The 23,374-nt window shown below is 38.5% G+C and overlaps 1 protein-coding gene across 5 annotated transcripts in view; it reads right to left on the bottom strand.

The window, feature by feature from the left end:
* ARHGAP28 (Rho GTPase activating protein 28) overlaps positions 1–23,374 on the bottom strand; it is a 218,652-nt gene that overhangs the window by 62,206 nt on the left and 133,072 nt on the right. For 3 of the 5 annotated variants that reach the window (XM_036009298.1, XM_036009297.1, XM_036009295.1), the window contains exons 4-5: positions 18,534–18,626; positions 5,761–5,838 (exon numbers count right to left, since the gene is read on the bottom strand). In XM_036009298.1, coding sequence (XP_035865191.1) covers positions 5,761–5,838; positions 18,534–18,626 — 171 coding nt within the window. The remainder of the gene's footprint in view (positions 1–5,760; positions 5,839–18,533; positions 18,627–23,374) is intronic. The other 2 variants (XM_036009294.1, XM_028524908.2) reach the window with 2 other exon arrangements.

Genomic DNA, 23,374 nt, shown 5'->3' with positions numbered 1-23,374 from the left:
GTAGAAAACATATTTTTTAAAGGAACAGATTTTGCATAGCACTTTAAACCAGTAAAGAAATCTGTAGCAGATCAACTGATAGAAATTTCTAGATAAAAAACAAATAGAATTGGTTTGGTAAAATAAAAACCTCTACCTAAAAGCAGAATTTAAAAAAGAAAACCTAAAAAAAGTTTTAAAGGAAACTTGTTGGGAGGGAAGAGAAAAACAAATAACATAGATTGTACACAGAGAAGGAAAGGGCTGCAGGTGAATAATTAGAAATGTTTACAAAAGTGGAGCCAAGCAGATTTCTCTCCCTTAAATATGTAAACATTAACATAACCCTAGGAAAAAATACAGTCTACATAAAATGAATTAATTGCTTTGAAGGTATGTCGGTTTTTAGTTGAGTATAGTGATCTAAGAGAGAGGGAACTTAGGAAGAGAGAAAAAATGACATGGAGGGGAGGTTGAAAAATAGCATCAGCTTGGACTGGAAGTAATTAGAGTTCTTCATTCCCTTCATTGGTTTTGTATTGGGGGAGTGTTTACTAACCTACCTACTTCCTCCAAGCAACTTAAATTTAAGTGTACCCCACTCACAACACATACAACCAACAACTTTGACCTTTCGGGAAAATTCGTCTATTATAGGAGGAAAACACAGCAATTTCCTACAATAATCAATCGTAAACTAGTAACTGCAAAGAACTCTAGGGGCCTGGAGAGCTGCAGCTGCACCTGCAAGTGCGCTGCTATCTTCTGCCTGTGGAACACTTTTTGCCCCTTGTCTTCACGGGTGGGGTCTTTGGTGGATCACCTACCTCACCTTCCTGCTGTGACAGGATTCTGGTCCATAGGGCCATGGGGGAGGGACTGGGAGCTGAACAGGAAAAGACGACAGTCGTAGTCTTGGCCAGAAGCTGTCCCTGCACTGAGGATACCTGCTGCCACCCAAGGGGAGAGGGGCACTTCTCTGGCCAGGTGCTGCTCTCCCTCAGGCAGACATTTCACTGTTTGCATCACTTACTGCCTCACAATCCAAATGTTAGTGTGTTCTCCACACAAGATGTTTACATTTGAAAAATAACCGTAAAAAACTAAAGATTTATGCCTTAATACTGAATTACTGAAAAATATTTAAATGCTAGTCTGTTGTTCTTTATGAACTCACCCACAAGGACCAAGTTTGAGTTGATAACACCTTTCATTTAGGACACACATTAGAAAACAAACTGGTATTTGTTGTTACTGCCTGTAGATGCTTTTTTTTTAAAAAAGGTATAATTTAGTTATTTTTAATTTGTCTATTAAATTAGTCCTTGTTGAGTTTAAGAGCTATGAACCATGGGGCTGTGGGTATCTGTGTTTACCAATAATATGTACCTTTACCCAAGAGGAATAAGAATATATAATTTTTATATTACATGAGTATTCATGGAAGCATTACTTATAAAAGTTTAAACCTGGAAACAATCCAAATGTCCATCATATAGTATATTTTTATAGTTATATAAATATACCAATATAGTATATTTATGCAATGAAATAATAGTAATAAAAGCACCAAACTTATAATACAAGCAATAGATGAATCAAAAAAATATTATTATGAGTAAAATAAGTCAGATTCAAAGGTGCATACTACATTTATAATTCCATTTATATGGAAGATGAAATCAACATAAGGTGTTAGAAATCACAGCAGGGCTTGCCTCTACAGGAGTAGATCAGAAAGGGTCTCAGAGAAATTTCTGGGGTGACAAAAATGTTCTATATTTTGACTGACTGTGGTTACATAGGTGCAAACATGTGTTAAAACTAAGTGAATTATACACCTAAAATGTATGCATTTGTTATTTTTAAATTATACCTCAATAAAAAACACATTACAATAATTTGATTCCTTAAAAATAATTGAATTGTTTTCCTCACAGTGATTTATGGATCACTGTAATGAATCAAGAGTCTATGGCTATACTACCTGGTCCATCAGAGAGAAAAAGTTGTTCTTGGGAAAGAAGAATAAGTTTGCTAACATTTACAAAAAGTATGAGGCAAGTTGAAAAAATAATACATTAATGACCAAGAAAAAAATTACTAATTTGGAACATAATGTTGAAGAAATCTAGAACACGAAGTAAACTAACATAAAAAAAATTTAGAAGATATTAAAATCCAATTTGAGCAAAGCAACAACCATTCGACATGTGTTCCAGAGGGGTGGGGCACAGAAAATGGGGAAATAATGATGACAGAACAGAAGACAACTCTGAACTTGAAGAAAACCATTCTTTGACGGAAAGTACTCACTGAGTTCTGACCAAGACCAATGAAATAAAAGGCAAATTCTTTCAAAAGTTCAGAACTCCAGCAATAAATTCAAAATTCAAAAATGTTGAAGACAGAGTACACAAAAATAACCTAAGAAGCTTATTTAACTTAAAGGAATGAGATTCAGGCAACTAAAATAAGAGTGTAACAGTCTCTCCATGAACAATAGGAGAAATTCTACTGTGCAGGTTTTCCAGAATTACGTCTTCTAATAATAATGGATAGTCAGTTGGCATGTGTTCCTTATAGAAACACCAATGTGGTATCCATACTTTGCTGACCATCTGGTAAGTGTAAGGATTAAAGCCGCATGCTAAGGTGGCAGCATGCAAGAAAAATGTTAGACATTCATGCTAAAGTTTGCACTGTATTGAGTTGCACCAGCCTTGGTCTACCTACCAAGAGTTTTCTGGTTTTGTGACTAAAATATACTCCTACTTATTTAAATCAGGGTTCCTTAGATTTTCTTCTTCTATGAAGTAAACCCATATGTAACTGTTCACAGATGGTGTGATTATATTCTTCAGTGAACTGTGAGTCAACACAAGTGTAGCCATGTGATTTTCCTTAGGGCAGGGGTGCCCGACTCACTTTCCCCAGGGCCACATCAGCCTCAAGGCTGCCTTCAAAGGGCGAATGTAACTTCAACTCCTTAACAGTTAAGGAGTAGTTACATTTATACAGTCCTAAAATGATTTTGGCCCTTTGAAGGCAACCTCGAGGCTGATGTGGCCTCCTGTGAAAATGAGCTTGACACCCCTGCCTTAAGGCATTGGAAGTAAACTCAACCGACTGCCTTGTAAATAAACACCTCAATTGATTAATTCATTTATGTCAACTGCACACGTGGGAAATGCTTTCTCTACACAAGTAGTGATGTGTACAGCAGGTTTGTGATGACTGTAGACAAGACTGCAGGTCTTTTGTAACTGCTCAGGTTTAGAGGCGTGGGTGATTTAGAGTCAAGGGTCAACCACAAATAATACACGAATAGACTATTCTTTATTGGAAGCAGCCTATTGCTGAATAAACACTTTGAGTATTAATGAAATCATAAAGCATTGTATGTGCTCTTTTTAACAGGTTTATCGTGGTATAACTGACATACCATTAACTGAACATATTTAAATAGTATAAAAGTGTACAATTTGACGAGTTTGGACAAATAGACCTGTGAAACCACTACAATCAAAACAATGAACAAAACCAGCACCCCCCAAAATGTCCTCATGCCTCTTTGTCATCTTCCCTTCCCTGCCCTCCTTGTTCACACCAGGTCCCCAGGCAATCACTAATCTTCTTTTTATCATTAAAGGTTAGTTTATGTTTTCTATAATTTTATGTAAGCTGAATATCTTTTTCTGGCTTCTTTCACATGGCATGATTATTCTGAGGTTTATCCACTTCTACTGTGATAATCCACGGTGCATTGTCTATCTCTATAGTGTATATCAATATTTCACTGCTTTTGGGGGGAGCTAGTATTCAATTATATGGATGGATATACCACAATTTGTTAATCTATTTATCTGCAGGAAAAAAAAAACTGGGTTATTTCCAGTTTGGGGCCATTATGCTATAAACATTTGTGGATGGTCTCTGTAAAACTATATTAATGTATTATCTATAAGTAGAATGTCTGGGTCTATGGTAGGTATATAAGTAACAATTTAAGAAGCTGTCAAATTATTTTTCAAAGTGGATGGGCCATTTTATATTTCCAGTAGCAATGTCTGAGAGGCCGAGTTGCTCTGCATCCGTAGCACCAGCTGGTATGATACATCTTTTTAATTTCAGCCATTGTACAGGGTACATACAGATATATCATTTGGCCTTATTTCCATAACCACTAATGATACTGAGCACCTTTTCATGAGCTTATTTTCCATCCATATGTCTTCTTCGGTGAAGTGTCTGTTCAAATCTTTTGCTTTGAAATCATTTAAAAAGATGAGAGCAGACTGGATAAAATTGTACCACTGGAAAACTCAAAATATGTTCCTAAAAGACAAAGTTGATCTTTCTTTAAAAATTAGAGGATGCTGTGGCTAAGTCAAGAGAACTTAAAGTGGAAAATAGCAGCATGGAACAGACTGTAAATAATTTATAATATTAAAAAAACGGAGTTTTCTGTAAACAACAGGGATTACATTCTGGGATAAAATAGAAGAGTTATGTCAAATGACCGAGCCTCTCTCTCCTAAAACATAGTGGAGTCAACAAAACATAACTAAAAAACAAGAAAAGAGAACCCTGGCAGCATTCACATGAGTGATAGGGGAGAGAGAGAGTCCAGAAATCATATGAACTCTTTCCCAAAATCTACCTTCCTCCCAGTCAAAACAGCACCAAAGAAGAGAACAAATGGAGAAAATTTTGAAAAAGACAGTTATCTCCTCCTTATTATGAGGGAAAGTGACTGAAGGTGTGAGTAATCACATCTGGGTTCAATATATCCCTGCTTTTTCAAAGCCTCCCCACGATACCATCTCAGCAGGGAGCACAGACCTGCAGGGACTCACCATTTTGCTTTGTTCTCCTTAGGAGGAAGTTAGAAGAGGGTCTATGACACAGGTGGCAAACACAAGGCCTATGGGCCAAATCTGGCCTTCTGCCTTGTTTTATCTGGCCTGGCACCTTGTTCCTACCCTGTGGCAGTGTGGACCTCTCGCTTAACTGTTAAGGAGTAGTTACATTTATTTATACAGTACTAACATTAAATTCGGCCCTTTGAAGGCAACCGTGAGGCTGATGTGGCCACTGGTGAAAATTAGTTTGACACCCTGGACTATGAGGATAGAAAAATAAAGAAAATAGATTAAATAAGCTGCATCAATGGAAAGAAAAGATAGCTTTCAATAGGAATGCAGGCAGAAACAAATGTGAGAAAAGGCTGTGGGATAAAACACAAATACAGCAACTGTTTCCATTTGCAGTTTGACAGCAGCCTGATCATTCCCTGAGGGCTGCCTGACTTTGCCATTTTTGGGGTCAGCACGAAGCAGAAGTGGCTCAGTGCCACCATGGTAGGAGCAGGGACTGGACACCGAGGGTGAGAAGTACTGTCTGCACACGGAGCCTGCAGCCCACCCGCACTGGAGACACAACAGGAGCCCTCAGGACACCTGCTGCTGCTCCACCTAACCGTCCTATGAGAGGTTTTAAATGAGAGGAAAAATATAAGGAACCAGAATGGTTGAATAATCGTAGGTTTCCTGGGTATGTATCTGTTTTTACAGAGTGTGCAGTTATTTGTGGATTTAACAAGGGCTCATTTACTGCTGAATGTCTTCCTACAAATCAGTTAAGGGCTGGGAGGTATGGTGACAGCTGCAGCTGTCCAGCCATCTTAACTATGTTGCTTCATGTTAAAGTTCTGCACAATTGTTTTGAAGAAAAACCTCTTCTTTCATCCCCACCCCCAGTTGCCCTGCTATAACTTACCGAGGAACCACTGGTTTTGGTAACTACTGGCAGCTCTTTTTCCTCCTGCGTAGTATGATTGTCACAGGCATCACCTGGCTAATGAGAGAAATGAAAGTAATTTTTATCCAGGCATAGCCTTCCCAACGTGATTGTTTCTTCAATTGTGCATTACACTAGAACCTGTAAAAATGTACAGTCATTTCAGTGACTTGTTCATAATTATATTGAACCTTAGAAATATCATGCACTGTAGTAGAAACTGGTTTCCAAAGCAGACACCGCTAAACACCTGTCAAAATCCACTTTTCTTCTTTAACTTTTGAGTATCATGATTTTCTCCCACATGCTGTGCATCTGACTAAAAGGACTAAGTGTGATCTTGCGCTGGTTACAAGCAGTGGGATCTGAGTAAAATCATACATGGTGAAGCCTTTGGGAAGGCTAACGTCTTCCTGTTGAAGTGGAAGTTACCAGCTGGCTAACGCTTCTTCCAGAACGTGGACAGGTGCCTGTGATGCCCAGACCGTCTATAAGCATTAAATATTAGCCCGTATGCTGAGGGGAGCAGAATGAAAAGATAAAGTAGTTGGTAGATCCGTGTAAAGAATGTCAGCCATACCGGCCTCAGATTTCTTATTTTGTAAGGAAAATAAACCTCTAATTTTAGGTCTAAGTCATGCGGAATACTGAGAAAACTGTGCCATTTTAGTATCAGGCTTCATGACTATATTTTGCAATGATTACAGATCAACAGCAAGGACAGTCAGTTTTATTCAATTATGAAATTGGAAATATATTAGATTATCTCACACATACATATGACTGAAACATATTTCATTCTCAGTCACAGAAGACTGGAAAAGCTCTGGTTTTCATTATTCAGGAAGTATATGTGCAGACTATTCTGACAATGATGGGCTACATCATAGGTCTCTCACAGACATTCTAAGACTTTTAGCAGCACTTGCAATATGATGGCATTCCCCAAAATAAGATGAAAATATTCTGTTCTCTGATGAAAGCAACTTTTGCAAAATTAAATATAATGGGTATTAATATAACCATAAACTTTTGCATGAGACCTTAGAAACATTTATTTTTCAGTTTGCTTTTCTGTATTTTCTTTCTCCAAAAGTACATATATTTTATTGATAACAAAAACACATGATCTATTTTGAAGTGGAAACAACTAAGGAGGCACTACAGGAAAACTCAGGTAAGGATGGTGGGTGGAGGCACACCACTCCCAGTCAAAATTAGAGGAAGTGTGTATTTTTATAAGAACAAACCATAGGACGAACCCGGGCTGGGGTGGCGGTCACAGGCTGGAACAGTACCAGAGAAACTGGGGAGACAGTGACGCCTGGAGCTGGAAGAAGAGATGGGCCACAAGTGGCCGTGTCACAGACAGATTCTGGACTGGTCAGTTGGACTGTATGGAAAGCTAGGTGCTTGTCAGGAGCGGCAGGAGGCACCCAGTGAGATTTTTCTCAAAAAAAGAACTGAGCAGCCACGTGGGCACCTCACGCACATAGAAACCTTGCATGTGCATCAGCCAGGCCAGTGAAGAGGGAGGAGTGGGAATGCGATTTGCTCCCACTCAGAGCCTCACGAATTGATCCAAGAGGTGCTGCAAGGGCTGGGAGAGGCAGCCCAGGGAGACTTTTTCTAATACAGGAATGGAGCCCTTGGCACACACTGAGGCCAGGCCAACAAAAGGGGAGGAGGGTGGGTGCAATCTGCTCCCACTCAGGGTACCTCACAGACTGACCAAAGGGTTGCACAACCAGGTAGATAATCGGCGCTGGCCTAACACAAATACATGGAGTGGACAGTGTGGGCCACACAGTGCTCTGAGTGTATGGGCTGGAAACTGGGCACCTGTGAATACTGTAGCCCAGACTGGGCCCCCCATCCTCTTGGAACCACAGGGAAGGGAAAATGGAGCCCAGCTCCACTGGGCCTGCAGGATCCAGGAAGACCTGCAAAACCTGTTTGGTAGGTTTAAAATCACCAGGAAGCTTCTTTTTCTTTAGGAGTAAGACAGTAAGACCTGGAGCCCAGAGAAAACCAGAGATGGATCCAGAAAGAAGTCAGAAGGTGAACACCAACAGCTGAGACAAATTTCACTTTGCTACCCTTCAGAATTACATGTTTTTTTTATTTCTCTTCTGTTTATTTAGTTCTTTTGTTTTGTTTGCTTTTATTGTTTGATTTGTTTTTTTATTTTCCCTTTCATATTGCATTTTAGTTTTTCTTCTTTCACTTCATTCATATTTCAAATAGCTCACTACCCTTGGTCTTTTACTTTTTATTCTGATTATATATTTCTTATCATACCATTGTTATTCCAAATCCCACACAGCACCCTTCCTTGGTCTTAATCCATTTCGCCATCTTCCTCAGCTTTATTAATGTTGTGGTTAACTTTATTTTCTCTCACACTATGCTGGGTTTCTAACCCTTACTCTCACTGTTTCTCCTCCATCTAACGTCACATAGCGCTCCTCTTTCTTATGTCAGGTCACATTCTTTTTCCCTTCTAATAGTCTTATTTCTTTTTCACCTTTTATAAACAGTGTCTAGTTGGGTGAAATATCATGGTTATTGCTGTACTTCTCCAAACAAACTCCTATATGTTCACTATTTGTTTGTACTTTAAATCCCATAGAACATAGGTGCCAAACACAAGGCCCACGGGCCAAATCCAGTCCTTCACCTTATTACACCTGGCGAGGCACCTTGTTTCTACCCGGTGGCAGCGCCAAGCTCCTTGCCCCTAGTTAAGGAGTAGTTACATTTATACAGTCCTATAATTACATTCAGCCCTTTGAAGGCAACCTCAGGGTTGATGTGCCCCGCCCCACCATGAAAATGAGTTTGACACCCCTACACTAGAATATTCTCCCACTGTCTCACTCCATTTCACCTTCACCCTGACCCCAATCATCTGAGTAAGGAATTTTATTTTTCTCTCCCCTCCTTTTCTTTCTTTTTTTTCCCCCACCCTCTCTCAATCTGGGCTTTACTTCCTACTCTCATTAGTTTGCTTCCCCTGTCCTCTCAAACTCATTTTTTCTTTACTGTAGACATCTCACATTCATTTTTCACTTTTCGATGATATTCTTATTCCTGTTCTACCTTTATTAAACTTCATTCAGCTGTCATTGCTACAGACCCTGCTATGGTTTTTCTGCAATTTTTTTCCCATTAGTCCAGCACCTTTTCAATTTCACCTCAAACCTCATAGTATACTCTTCCTCCTTCTTACCCACTGTTTCCATCATGCTTTCGTGTTTCACTTATGTTGTAAATTTTGCACTCACCCTTTCTTCACCTCAGTTCTATCCCAGCTCTTATCAAGTCTCCTCCCTCTTACCACACAACAATACTTTCCCCTCTTTTAGTCATCTCATATACCCTTTGTCATATCTTATAATATCTGTAATCTCTCTTTACCTTTATTGATCTTAGTTCAATTGTGGTAGAGACTACTGATGTGGTAGTGGGTTCATTTTGCTGACGTAGGTTTGGTTGTCTGGTAACACTGCTTTGTTAACCAACACTTGTACAATACCATACGAGACAAGGTGGGAGTTGTGAATACCAGTAAACCCACTGGAGGGGAAAACCCACCAACAAAGGAGCAACCGACAGCTAAATCCCAAGTACAAGAGAGATGACACAAATGGAAGAAGGGGTAATCCTAGAACATCCAGACAAGTTGATCAAAGAGACCACACCACTGAGTCCCACAGAACCCCTACCACAGAAGTTCACCCTATGAAGTCAGCTGGAAAAGCACAGCATCTAGAATCACAGAAACAAACAAAAAGAGTCACCTAAAATGGGAAAGCAAGAATGACCCACAACTGAAAGGAATGGAAGACTTCCCAGTAAAAGAGCTAAATGAAATGGAGACAATCAAACTATCAGTTACAGATAGTTTCAAACAGATGGTTATAAGGATACCGAAGAAACTCACCGACAACTATAAGGAACTGAGTGTGAACTAAAACAGCATGAAAAAGGAAATAGAAACTATAACCAAGAAGCAGGAAGAAACAAAGAATACATTATTTGAAATTAAAATAATATACTAGAAGGAATTACAAGCAGACTGGATGAAGCAGAGGACTTAATTAGTGAGCTGGAAGACAAAGTAAAGAGAAATACCTAGGCAGAGCAGCTGCACAAAAAAAAGACTAAAAAAATATGAAGATGGCATAAGGGAACTGCAAGACAACATGAAACACAACAATGTTCAAATCATAGGAATACCAGAAGAAAGGGAGCAAGAAATAGAATCCCTGTTAGAAAAATAATGACAGAAAAATTCCTGAACCTGGAAAAGGGAAAAGCCACACAAGTTCAGGAAGCGCAGAGGATCCCAATCAAGATGAACCCAAAGAGGCCTTCTCCAAGACACATCATGATTAAAATGACAAATATTAAAGACAAAGAGAATCATAAAGGCAACAAGGAAGAAACAACCAGTAACATACAAGGGAGCTCCAATAAGGCTATCATCTGATTTCTCAAAAGAAACACTACAAGCCAGAAGGGAATGGTAAGAAATATTCCAAGTAATGAAAAGCAAAGGCCTGCAACCGAGACTACTCTATCCAGCAAGGCTCTCAATTAAAACGGAAGGTGAAATAAGGAGTTTCTCAGACAAAAGAAGGATAAAAGAGTACATCTCCACCAAACCAGCACTGTGAGAGATGATAAAGGAACTGCTATAAGAAGAGAAAGAAAAAGAGTAAGAGAGGAGCACAGGTACAAAGAGGGTAAAATGAATAAGTGCCTATCAATAATAACTTTAAATGTAAATGGATTAAATGCTCCAATCAAAAGACATAGAGCAGCTGAATAGATAAGAAAACATGACAGGCACACATGCTGGCTACAAGAGACACACCTCAGAACAAAAGACCTATACAGACTGAAAGTGAAGGGTTGAAAAAAATATTCCAAGCAAGTGAACAGAAAAAAGAAGCTGGGTTAGCAATACTTGTATCAGACAAAATAGACTTCAAAAGGCCATAAAAACAGACACAGAAGGACACTTCATTATACTCAAAAGAAGAATCCATCAAGACATCAACATTATAAACATATATGCACCCAACACAGGAGCACCCAAATACATAAGGAAAATCTTGGAGGACTTCAAACAAAATATAGACCAGCAACACACATATACATGGGGATTTTTAAAACCCCACTGTCAACAATGGATAAGTCTTCCAAACAAAATATCAACAAGGATATTGTGGCACTGAACAATACCGTAGATCAAATGGACTTAAATGATATATATAGAACCTTTCTTCCCAAAGAAACAAAATACACATTCTTTTGAAAAGCATGTGGAACATTTTCAAAGATAAACCCCATGATAGGACACAAAACAAGCCTCAACAAATTCAGGAAAACTGAAATTATATCAAGTATTTTCTCAGACCACAAAGGCTTGAAACTAGAAACCAACCTCAAACAAACAAACAAAAAAACCCCTCAAAAACACTCAAATTCATGGAGATTGAATAGCATGCTATTAAACAATAAATGGATTAATAATGACATAAAGGAAAAAATCAAAAAGTTTCTGGAAACAAATGAAAATGAACACACAACAGTCCAAAATCTATGGGACACAGCAAAGGCAGTCCTGAGAGGAAGTTCACAGCATTATAGGCCTACCTAAAAAAGGAAGAAACATTTCAAATAAACAACCTAACCCTACAGCTACAAGAACTGGAGAAACAACAACAAACAAAGCCCAGAGGAAGTAGAAGGAAGGAAATAGCCAAGATCAGAGCAGAATTAAATGACATAGAGACTAAAAGACAATTCTGAGGGTTAATAAGTTCAGGAGCTGGTTGTTTGAAAAGATAAACAAAATCGATAAGCCTATAAGCATACTCATCAAGAAAAATGTAAAGAGGACCCAGAAATAAAATCAGAAATGGAAGAGGAAAGATTACAACTAATACCACAGAAATACAAAGGATTGTAAGAAATTACTACAAACAGTTGTTTGCCAAGAAATTTGAAAACCTGGGTGAAATGGGCAAATTTCTAAAATGGTATAATCTTCCAAAACTGAATGAAGGAGCAGAAATCCTGAACAGAGTGATAACAGCTAGTGAAACTAAAGCAGTAATCAGAAAACTCCCAGCATACAAAAGCCCTGGACCAGACAATTTCAGAGGAGAATTTTACAAAACATTTAAGGAAGAGCTAACCCCTATCCTTCTCAGACTATTCCCAAAACTCCAAGAAGGAGGAAGACTCTCAAACTCTTTTTATGAGGCCAGCATTATCCTAATCTCAAAACCAGAAAAAAACACATTAGAGAAAGAAAACTACAGGCCAATATCGCTGATGAATATAGACACTAACATCCTCAACAAAATATTGGTGAACTGCATCCAGCAGATCATACACCATAATCAAGTGGGATTCATCCCGAGGATTCAAGGTGGAACAATATTTGCAAATCAATAAACATAATACATCACATAAACAAAAGGAAAGATGAAAATCTCATGATCCTTTAAACAGATACAGACAAAGCATTTGATAAGATACAGCACCCATTTATGATAAAAAGACTCAGCAAAGTGGGAGTAGAGAGAGCATACTTCAATATAATAAAGGCCATACACGAAAAACCTACAGCCAACATCATACTCAATGGGCAAAAACTAAAAGCTTTTCCACTAAGATCAGGAACAAGGCAAGGATGTCCACTTTCACCACTGCTATTCAACATTGTACTGGAAGTCCTACCCACAGTGATGAGACAAGATAAAGAACTAAAAGGCATCCAAATTGGAAAGGAGGAAGTAAAACTGTCATTGTTTGCAGATGACTTGATAGTGTACATAGAAAATCCTTTAGACTCCCCGCCAAAAGTACTTGACCTAATAAGTGGATCTGGCAAAACAGCAGGACACAAAGTCAATATTCAGAAAGTGAAGGCATTTTTGTACACCAATAATGAAATATCAGAAACAGAAATCAGAAAAAAAATACCATTTGCTACAGCAACAAGAAAAATAAAGTACCTAGGAATAAACCTAAACAAGGAGGTAAAAGACCTGTACTCAGAAAACTACACAATACTGAAAAAAGAAATTAAGGAAGACACAAATAAATGGAAGCATACACCATGTTCATGGACTGAAAGAATTAACATCATCAAAATGACCATACTACCCAAAGCAATTTATAGATTTAATACAATCCATATTAAAATACCAATGACATATTTCACCAATATAGAACATTTCAAAAATGTGTATGGAACCCTAAACAACCCCAAATAGCCACAGCAATTTTGGGAAAGAAGAACAAAGTAGGAGGCATCACAATACTTGATATCAAACTATATTACAAGGCCACTGTAATCAAAACAGTCTGGTAGTGGCATAAGAACAGACATATAGACCAACAGAACAGAATGAAGAGCCCAGAAATAATCCCGTATCTCTATGGTCAATTAATATTTGACAAAGGGGGCAGAAGCATAAAATGGAGTAAAAATAGCCCCTTCAACAAATGGTGTAGGGAGACCTGGACAGCTACATACAAAAAAATGGAACTCAACCACCTACTTACACCATACACAAAAATAAACTTGAGATGGATAAAAGACTTAAATATAAGTCATGACATTATAACAGTCCTAGAGGAGAACATAAGCAGGAATATCTCAGATATTCCACACAGCAACATTTTCACTGATATGTCCCCTAGAGCAAGGGGCATAAACAAATGGGACTTTATCAAAGTAAAAAGCTTCTGCATGGCTAAAGAAAACATCAGCAAAATGAAAAGGGAACCAAACATATGGGAAAATATATTTGCCAATGATACTTTGGACAAGGGTTTGATCTCCAAAATATATAAAGAACTCAGATGACTCCACTCTAGGAAAACAAACAACCCAATTAAAAAATGGGCAATGGACCTGAACAGACACTTCTCCAAGGAAGACATGCAGAGGGCCCAGAGACATATAAAAGGACGCTCTGCATCACTAGCCATTAGAGAGATGCAAATTAAAACCACAAGGAGATACCCTTCATACCAGTCAGAATGGCCATCATAAACAAATCAACAAACAACAAGTGCTGGCAAGGCTGTAGAGAAAAGGGAACCCTAGTGCACTGTTGGTGGGAATGCAGACTGGAACAGCCATTGTGGAGAACAACATGGAATTTGCTCAGAAAACTAAAAACGGGACTGCTTTTTGACCCGGCAATTCTACTGCTGGTATTATACCTTCAGAACCCTAAAACACTAATTCAAAAGAACCTATGCACCCCAATGTTCACAGCAGCACAATTTCCAATAGCCAAGTACTGGAAACAACCTAGGTACCCATCAGTAAATGGGTGGATCAAAAAACTATGATACATTTACATGATGGAATTCTATGCAGCAGAAAGAAAGAAGGGGCTCCTACACTTCTCGACAGCATGGATGGTACTGGAGAGCATTATGCTAAATGAAATAAGCCAGGTGGTGAAAGACAAACACCACATGATCTCACCTATAAGTGGAACCTAATCAAGAAAACAAATGAGCAAGAAAAATATAACCAGAGACATTGAAATAAAGAAGAAATTGACAGTAACCTGAGGGGTGGGGAGAGGCAGATAACAGGGGAATGAAGGGGAAGGGTCATCAACCACCGATGGACAAAGCCAAAGGGGTTAGGATTGAGGGTGGGAGGTGAGGGTGTGTGTGACAGGGAAGAGTGGTGGGGGGCAAATGGAGACAACTGTACTTGAACAACAAAATAAATAAATGTTTATGTTGTTGTATTGAGGAAAAAAGAACAAGCTGCAAATGGCACTGGAAACCAACAAAGTGTTCTAATAACAGATCAGAATTTGTTAGAAATTCCTGAAATTAAAATGTAAGCAATTTATTTCATAACTGTACAGAAATTCTCAGACTAAGCAGCATAAGACAACCTTGCTGTCATGGAAAGGAGGGATCCACAAAAAAAACAAATAAACAACAAAGCTGAGAGTGAAAATTACAAAGGGCAGTGAGGAGCTTGAGGGTAACAGCCAGGATAATTTATTGTAAAGTGTTTTCTCAAAAGAGGGGCTAGGCTGACCTCCCCACAGCCCTTTTCATACTAAACAGCAGGCAGGAGCTATGTATGAACCCAAGAAAAGCACTCTAAATGAAGGAACTATCTGCCTTGGTAAGATGTCCAGTGTTGGGACCAAAACAAGATTTTAATTTAATCAGGTTACTCTGAACCTCCACAAAAGATGGATGGGAGAATAAAAGGAAAACATCAGCTTTGTCTAGGATAGAAAATAAAGTTGTTCACTGCTCTCCCTTTGGCACTGAAGGTGTGTGTGTGTGTGTGTGTGTGTGTGTGTGTGTGTGTACTAATGCAGGTGTATTGTTTAACTTCCATTTACACACCATTCTCATACTTTATTTATGTATACAGTACCCAAAGCTTTCCCTCTTATTCAAGAAAGAATTATTGGAAAAATGTATGTAATGGCAGGAAATAATATAGCAATGACATATCATAAGTCATTGAAAAATCAACCTAGTTCATTAATAAATATAAATTAATCACAAAATATCATCAGTCATTGGAGAAAATCAACATAAAAAGTCAGCCATGGAGAAAATTAACATCCTGAAAAAGACATGTAGTGATAAACAGTCTGGGAGAAAGAGATAACTGAAGGAAGAGAAGGCAGCTTATAATGATTTAATAATTTCACAGGGATTTGAGAAGCTACTGTATCCATAAATCAGAAGCTAACTATAATAATAAAGGAGAAGTCATTAAAAGAGCAAGAGTTCTTGTGAATTAACAGAATTTAATTGCTGAATTAAAAAAATTAATGGCAGTTAAATTATAACTACTCAGGGCAAATATTAGGATTAGGGATCTATAAAATGATGTACACAAAATCATTACCAGCATACAAAACAAACAAAAAAGATAGGTAAAATATAAAAGAAAATTTAAGAGATATGTGAGTTTAATTAAAGTAATGAAAGAAAAGATAGAGAAAATGAGAAAAATAAAATAATTAGAGAAATGATTGGAAGAGAATGTTCAGAACTAAAAAGAACATTTACAGAAACAAAAAACTGAGTGCTAATCATGATTAAAGAAATGATTTTATATCCTGATGACAGTTCAAGTCTCCAACAATAACAATAATCCTAAAAATCTTCAGGAAATATGAAAATAAGAACAGGATATACATAGAGGAATAAGATTTAGAGAGGCATCAGACTTCTCAATACTGACCCTCTATGTAAAAGCAAATAGATGAATATTTAGATATATCTTAAAGAAACTGACTTAGGGCCTAACATTTTGACACTCACTATGTTAGGATTTAAGCCTTTAGATATGAACATTTAGTATCCAGAGATATTTCTTGCCAGATATGCTCCAAGGATAAAAGGCTGAATCTGCTAAGAAGATGTAATCTTTTGTAATATGTGTGATTACACAGATTAATATTTTGACTGCTCTCTGTAGTCATTCTGTAATGCTAGCCTCATGACCCCCCTGTGAGAAAGAACAGTACAACTGACCCCTGAACCACAGGAGTTCAAGCGGCTCGAGTTCACTTCTACATTCATAAGTCAGGTATACTTGCTTTCTCATTCTGTAAACTTGTGAGCAGTTCAGGGGTATGGCTAGGGTAAAACAAATGTTCTCTTCTATCTCAGGGAGAAGTTTCTTCACGTGTTGGCACCACACCTGACCCTGATTAACCTTCAAAAGGAGATAAGACCTTCAAGAAACTGAAATAAAAGGTGATAAAAGTGAGAAAAGAGAAAAGAAATAAAATGAATACAGACTATTCATGAGAGTCCACGGCTAGAGGTGGAAGTGTCAGGGGTGTGGTGTAAGACCTAACATAAGGCCAACTGTTCTGTGTTGCCTGGACAGCTGATAAAATCGGGAAGGCTGTGAGTGGCCTGACCACAAGTTCCCCTCCCATTCTGCCTCTGTACATAAGGTGCCCCAGCCAGACAACGCTCCTGATCCAGGGGACCAGACACAGTTCCTCATTATCCTTGAGTGGTGGGTTTCAGTTCCTCACCAGCCTATGAACTCATTCAAACAAGCCAATCACATTCTCCTCTGGGAGCCAGGGGGCACCCAACCCTCTTATTACTACAAAGCATGCCTCCTGCAGTCTGGCTTGTTCACTAGGCCCTGAGAGCACCCCGCCTGTGGCTCTTTGTGGTGTCCTCCACCCGCAGGCTGTGAGAATATGTGACTCCTAAGTTGCTGTCAAGTGCCAGGTGTCCTGTGTTTGGCCATCCCTATAGCCCTAGGGTAGGAAAACCTCCTCACCTGTGAGGTAAATGGGAGGCAATCAAAATGTAGGTAGAGTCAGGTGGGGTAAAGGCTCACAGAAACCCATTATTTGGAAAGAGGCCAGTGTCTACTCTGACTTGTTCTTCCTCTGGCTGAGGGAAGAGGCAGTGGCTGCTGTGAAGGAAAATGGGGTGGGAAGAGAGGAACAAATACTTTGGGTCAAGTTCCTGGTTGCATGTGAGGTATATAAGACTCCTTGCACTGAGAAGGCCACATGAGGCCTGTTTCTAACTCAACAGAAAATGTAAAAACCTCTGACTAGAAAGAGTTAGCTTTCTTATGAGAAATACAATAAAATTAGAAAAAAATTAGAGACTAAAATCTGCAAAACAGGATGGCTTACAGCCCTAACCAGACTCTACCTCCGCCCTTGGCTTACTCTCAGTAAATGACGGGCAACCAGAATACAAACTGTTCACATCCAAACCCTGCAAAAGAATTTTGGAAGGGACCAAAAGTAACCCATGATAGAGTGCCCCATGCAAAATATACATAAGATGAAAATAGAGTATATAGAAACTAAAAAACTGAACATCATCATCATCATCTTCATCGGATCAAAGGTGATACAGGGTTATTCTTAGACTAGCAAAGATCCCTCTTCTTCTGTTAGGAAGAAAAAAAGCTGAGCTAAAGAGAAGGAAAAATATTAAAGCATAAAAGGAAAGTCTCCCACTGCAAATGCTCTGCAGCTGTGAGTCCAAATGGAGAAAGATATCGGCAAACCCATGACCTTTCTACTTTTCCTACTCGGGGTGCACCACTTCAAAAAGGACCCAAGTCTCCTGCCAAGTGGTACAGATCACAATGGGATAAACTCATCTCACAAAAATAAAGCTGTCTATTGAGACAGTTTTACTGGCAGTTACAAACTTCAATTTGCTCTCTTTGAAACTCTGGACTAAAATGAAAAAAGTGCACTCTAATGAAATGTCTCACCTCCTGTGACATGAAAAATGTCTACCCCCTGTGCTAGATGCTGCACTTTTCCCCACTTACTGCTGTACATTTAAGATGCTGTTGTGCTGCCGTCCCCCAGATATTTACATTTAAAAAATAACTGAAATGTCTAAATATTTCCCATAGTGAGAATTACATTAATATTGAAAGTTACATGGAGGGTAGTGCAAGATTTTCCATTATTCACTCAACAAACAGAACAGAAGTTTAGCTAATGACCTCCCCCACATTCTGACATGGCTGTGGCTGTAGCTAGAGCTGTGGTTGTTTTCCATGTTGTAGATACAGGTAGCCATGTAGTTATTTGTGGTTTGAGTCTCTTTGTTGTTACAAACAGGGATTTTTTTCCCAAGTATTCCTGACTGCCTTGAACTAATTACTTTTTTTCCCAGTCTCCTTACTCTTAATCCCCCTTGCTTTATCTTACCAGTAGGCCATTTCTGGAGGGAACTGCTGAGAGCCCTTCTTCATCCAGGGTTGCATCCAAAAGAGGAGTTGGGATACAAGAAAAATCATCTGGCTATTGAAAAAAAATGAAAGTGCATTTTTATTCAGGCATATTCTCCCAAAGGCCAATGTGCATTCAGTTATATGGTATGTATAATACGTGTACATTCATACATATTTGTGGAGCTCTACATACAAATGACCTGCCTGCGTTCACTGATCATTGCATTCAGTCATTTATCAGCTAATACTTGCCAGGATGATGATAGACATTGGTCTCTGTGGAGACCAGATGCTGTCAACTGCCTACCCCTCACTTAGGCACCTATATTCCTTAATAGCATACTAATATATTTTTAGAAGTTTTTGTGTCCATCTTTAAAAAATTTGATTTTCCAGGCTTTCTTGCACCTTAAAGATGTTCATTTAACAGTGCTGGATGACAGGTAGTAAATGGAATTCTACCATATCAGATTTCCAGGAAAGGAAGGCCAGAGGGACAGAAGCAGTCAGTACAAGTTCCAGGAACTGCCAGGAACACAGACATGGTGCCTGTAGTGGCCAAATCAACTTGTAAGCAATAGGACCAAGGCCTCATATAAAAGACAAAATAGAATGCAAAAGGAAGTTGGGTCAATGCTAAGAAAAAGGAACACTTACCTTTAGTTTCTTAAAGAGAGAAAAACAAACATCTATATTTGTACAACTCATGATTTTTGAGGTTTTCAGTTAAACGTTGTCAAATGTACATAAGTGATGTAATCAATCATATTTTTCTTAAAACAGGATGTATGACCCACTTTTACAGTCAATTATAAGTCAGTACCACCTTTAACAGTTATCAATAATGAAATTAGAAATAAATTAGAATGACTATTTTGCTCAATTAAAAAATTACTTGGTTCACGTATTCTGATTACTATAAAAATGTATCTGGGTACTGGAATTCTGTTCATGATGAGAAAGACTACAGACCTTGTGTTATGTATCCAAAGGTTGATTTAGTATTTGTGACTTAGTGTGTAATGGCTCTACTAAAACAAAGGTTGAATATTCTATTCCTTTATGGTAAGAACTCCATTGAAAATAAAATTTATTGGATATTTAATGAAATCATAAAATTTTACTTGGGTCCATAGAAATAGTCATTTTTTTACCTTCCTTGTCTATATTTTCTAAGTTTCCAGTAAAGATTATGTATTACTTTTATAATAAGGAAAAAGAAACATTTTTGGGAAGGAACAATGCTACTTACTAGCATAAGAAAATTGGATCAAGATAATGGATCAAAATTGGATCAAAATACACATACCACTTTCTCTTCCCCCTGAAAATCACTCAAAGTGTCACAAAGTGTCAAGAGAGATACCTTTTCCATAGAGTAATTCTAGAAACCATTAACATTTCCACTAGAAGAACAGAAATTGTTGAATGTTCCTGGAAAATAAAAAGTAAGCAAGAATGGTTTGATAAGAATAGAGAAAAACCTCAGCCTGAAAAAAAAAAGGTACAAGAGGAAAATGTGTAGCAGACAAATGCTGGTCCAGAAAAAATCTCCTAGTAAGAACAACAACAACAATAAAAAGCACATAGTCATCCCTCAATTTGGAAAACAATGAACAAAGTAACTGAAGAATGTTTTTCTGAACAGAGAGGCCAGGAGACCTTTTTTCTCTCTGACACTGAGCAATAGGTAACAGCTAAATGTGATTCTAGGTTAAAACCCTAGAATTGTCCTCTTGGTGTCAGAGTGACCACTTGCATTGGGGATGGTGGTGGCTGTCCTAGCACGTGCGTGGTTGCCTTGAACAAAAAGAGAGTTGAACTGCGCTTCACTGAGGACTTGTAAAAGGATATGGGCAGGAGTATAAAAAGGGAAGTTAGGCTTGCCTGATAGGAAAATTAGTTAGGATTCTGCAGGACTCTTTTTACTTTGACACTGATGGCAGTGCCTCTTAAAGTGAAATGTGACAGTTGACATGGACACACTTCACCATTCACAGATACCCAGACTCCTATTACAAGGGATCTCTGGAGAGAAAACAGGCTTACATAACTGCATAGGAAATATACAGCCATAACCTTTGCTAATCAATCAATTGATATAGTCTTCTGTAAATAAATATCAATCAACACCCAGGGATCAAAATCAATTGAATAGCAGTGAAAGAGAAAGATGATGATGCCAAAAATAAACACTTAACCCTGAAATAAACGGATAATTTAAAGAAAATAAGAACTCTCGAATTTAGGTTTTAATTTAGTAACTTCAGAGTGTTGAGAGGCTACTGCAGCCAAGAAACAAGAACGGATGGCTAAAAAATGGAAAAATCAGGGGCAAGGAGAGCCTGTGGGTAATTAACAACATAACTGTTAAATTTTAAAAAATAAAGGCATATTCTTCTGGCAAAGATGGAAGTGTAGGTAGACACACTTTGCCTCCTTGTACAACCAAAAGAACAACAACAAATTCAAAAACAAAAAAACAACCAGAACTGACAAAAAAATTGAAATGTACAGAAGTCTGACAACCAAGGACCATTCATCCAGACCAGTAGGAGAAGCAGAGACAGGCAGCCAGGAGGAGAGGACTTGTGGCAAGGTGGGGGCTGGAGGACCAGGGAAGTCAAGGCAGCAGCTGGCAGAGCAGGGAGTCCCACGGTTGAGTGCAGATAAATGGGGAGGAACAACTGAGGAGTAAGACAGACCACGCAACCAGGGTTCCAGCTCAGGGAAATAAAGCCTCAAACCTCTGACTGAAAAAACCTGTGGGGTTTGAGACAGCAGCGGGAGAAACTCCCAGCCTCACAGGAGAGTTCGTTGGAGAGATCGAAAGAGTCCTAGGATGTACACAAACCCATCCATCTGGGAATCAGCACCAGAAGGGCCCAATTTGCCTGTGGGTAGCAGGGAAAGCGACTGAAAGCTGGCAGAGAGCTGAGTGGGCCAAATTGTTCCCTCTTGGACCCCTCCACCACATACAGCGTCATAACGCAGCAATGTGGGTTGCCCCGCCCTGGTGAATACCTAAGGCTCTACCGCTTACTACGTAACAGGTACACCCAGACAAAAAAAAGACTCAAATGAAAGAACAAATCAAAGCTTCAGAAAAAATACAAGTAAGCAACGGAGAGATAACCAACCTATCAGATGTGCAATTCAAAACAGGTAATCAGAATGCTTACAGAATTGGTTGAGTATGTTCACAAAACAGAGGAAAAAGTGAAGGTTATGAAAAGTTAAGTAAAGAGAACCAACAGTGAAGGGAAGGAAACCAGGGCTCAAATCAACAGTTTGGACGAGAAGGAAGAAATAAACATTCAACCAGAACAGAATGAAGAAACAAGAATTCAAAAAAATGAGGAAAGGCTTAGGTACCTCTAGGACAACTTTAAATGTTCCAACATCTTCATAGGGGTGTCAGAAGGAGAAGAGGAAGAGCAAGAAGCTGAAAACTTATTTGAGAAAATAATGAAGGAGAACTTCCCCAATCTGACAAATAGACTTCCAGGAAGCCCAGAAAGCTCAGAGAGTCCCAAAGAAGTTGGACCCAAGGAAGCACACACCAAAACACATCATAATTACATTACCCAAGATTAAAGATAAGGAGAGAATCTTAAAAGCAGCAATAGAAAAGGAGACAGTTACCTACAAAGGAGTTCTCACAAGACTCTCAGGTGATTTCTCAGTAGAAACCTTACAGCAAGAAGGGGCTGGAAAGAAGTATTCCAAGTCATGAAGGACATGGACCTACATCCAAGATTACTATCTAGCAAAGCTCTCATTTAGAATGGAAGAGTAGATCAAGTGCTTCGCAGATAAGGTCAAGTTAAAGGAGTTCATCATCTCCAAGTCCTTATGATATGAAATGTTAAAGGGACTTATCTAAGAGAAAGAAGAAGATCAAAAATATGAACAGTAAAATGACAAGAAATTCACAACTATCAACAACCTAATCTAAAAAAACCTAAACCAAAAATGAACTAAGCAAACAACTAGAACAGGAACAGAATCACAGAAATGGAGATCACATAGAGGGTATTCAGCAGGGAAGGGGAGGGGGGAATGGAGGAAAAGGTATAGGGAATAAGTAGCATAAATGGTAGGTAGAAAATAGTGGACGGCGGCAGAGGCGGTTAAGAATTGTATGGGAAATATAGAAGCCAAAGAACTTATATGTATGATCCATGGACATGAAAACAGGGAGAGAGGGAATGTGGGTGGGAGGGGGTGTGCAGGGCAGAGGTGAATAAGGGGGGGAAATGGGACAACTGTAATAGCATAATAAAATATATTTTAAAATAACAGCATATTACTAATATAAAAAATGATATTGAAGGGATATTCAAGAATGTAGACCAAACATACATGCAAAACAAATCTTGGAATATATAAGGGGACATTTAGGAGAAAGAGAGATTCAATCCAAACATTGCAACAATCATGTAACAGGAATTTTACAAGGAGGTAACAGAGAATTTGAATGAAATCAGTATAGTTTTAAATATTAGAAAAAACATGTGGAACTTGTAGAATAAACGAGCTGTTATATTGGAAGAGCTCACTTAGTAGTTACCACGATGAATTTTTCAAAATGGTAAAACAGGTAAAAATTTCAAGGTTCCAATGGTAAAAATAAGATGTGAAACAAGCCTCCACATCTGCATGTAATGAAGTGCGAATGATACACACACTGCAGCCGTGGTGCCCGAGAGGAGCTGATGGACAAGCACCTTCAAAATTCTGAAGGAAAATGGTTTTCAGAGTGGGCTTCTATGTGCAAAAAATTAAAAGAAAAACTAGTTTAATCTACACATTTAT

Source organism: Phyllostomus discolor, chromosome 9, assembly GCF_004126475.2.
Source record: "Phyllostomus discolor isolate MPI-MPIP mPhyDis1 chromosome 9, mPhyDis1.pri.v3, whole genome shotgun sequence".
Classification (NCBI taxonomy): Eukaryota; Metazoa; Chordata; class Mammalia; order Chiroptera; family Phyllostomidae; genus Phyllostomus; species Phyllostomus discolor.
The sequence above is the reverse complement of the archived record's forward strand: the minus strand, read 5'-3'. Positions and strand labels throughout refer to the sequence as shown.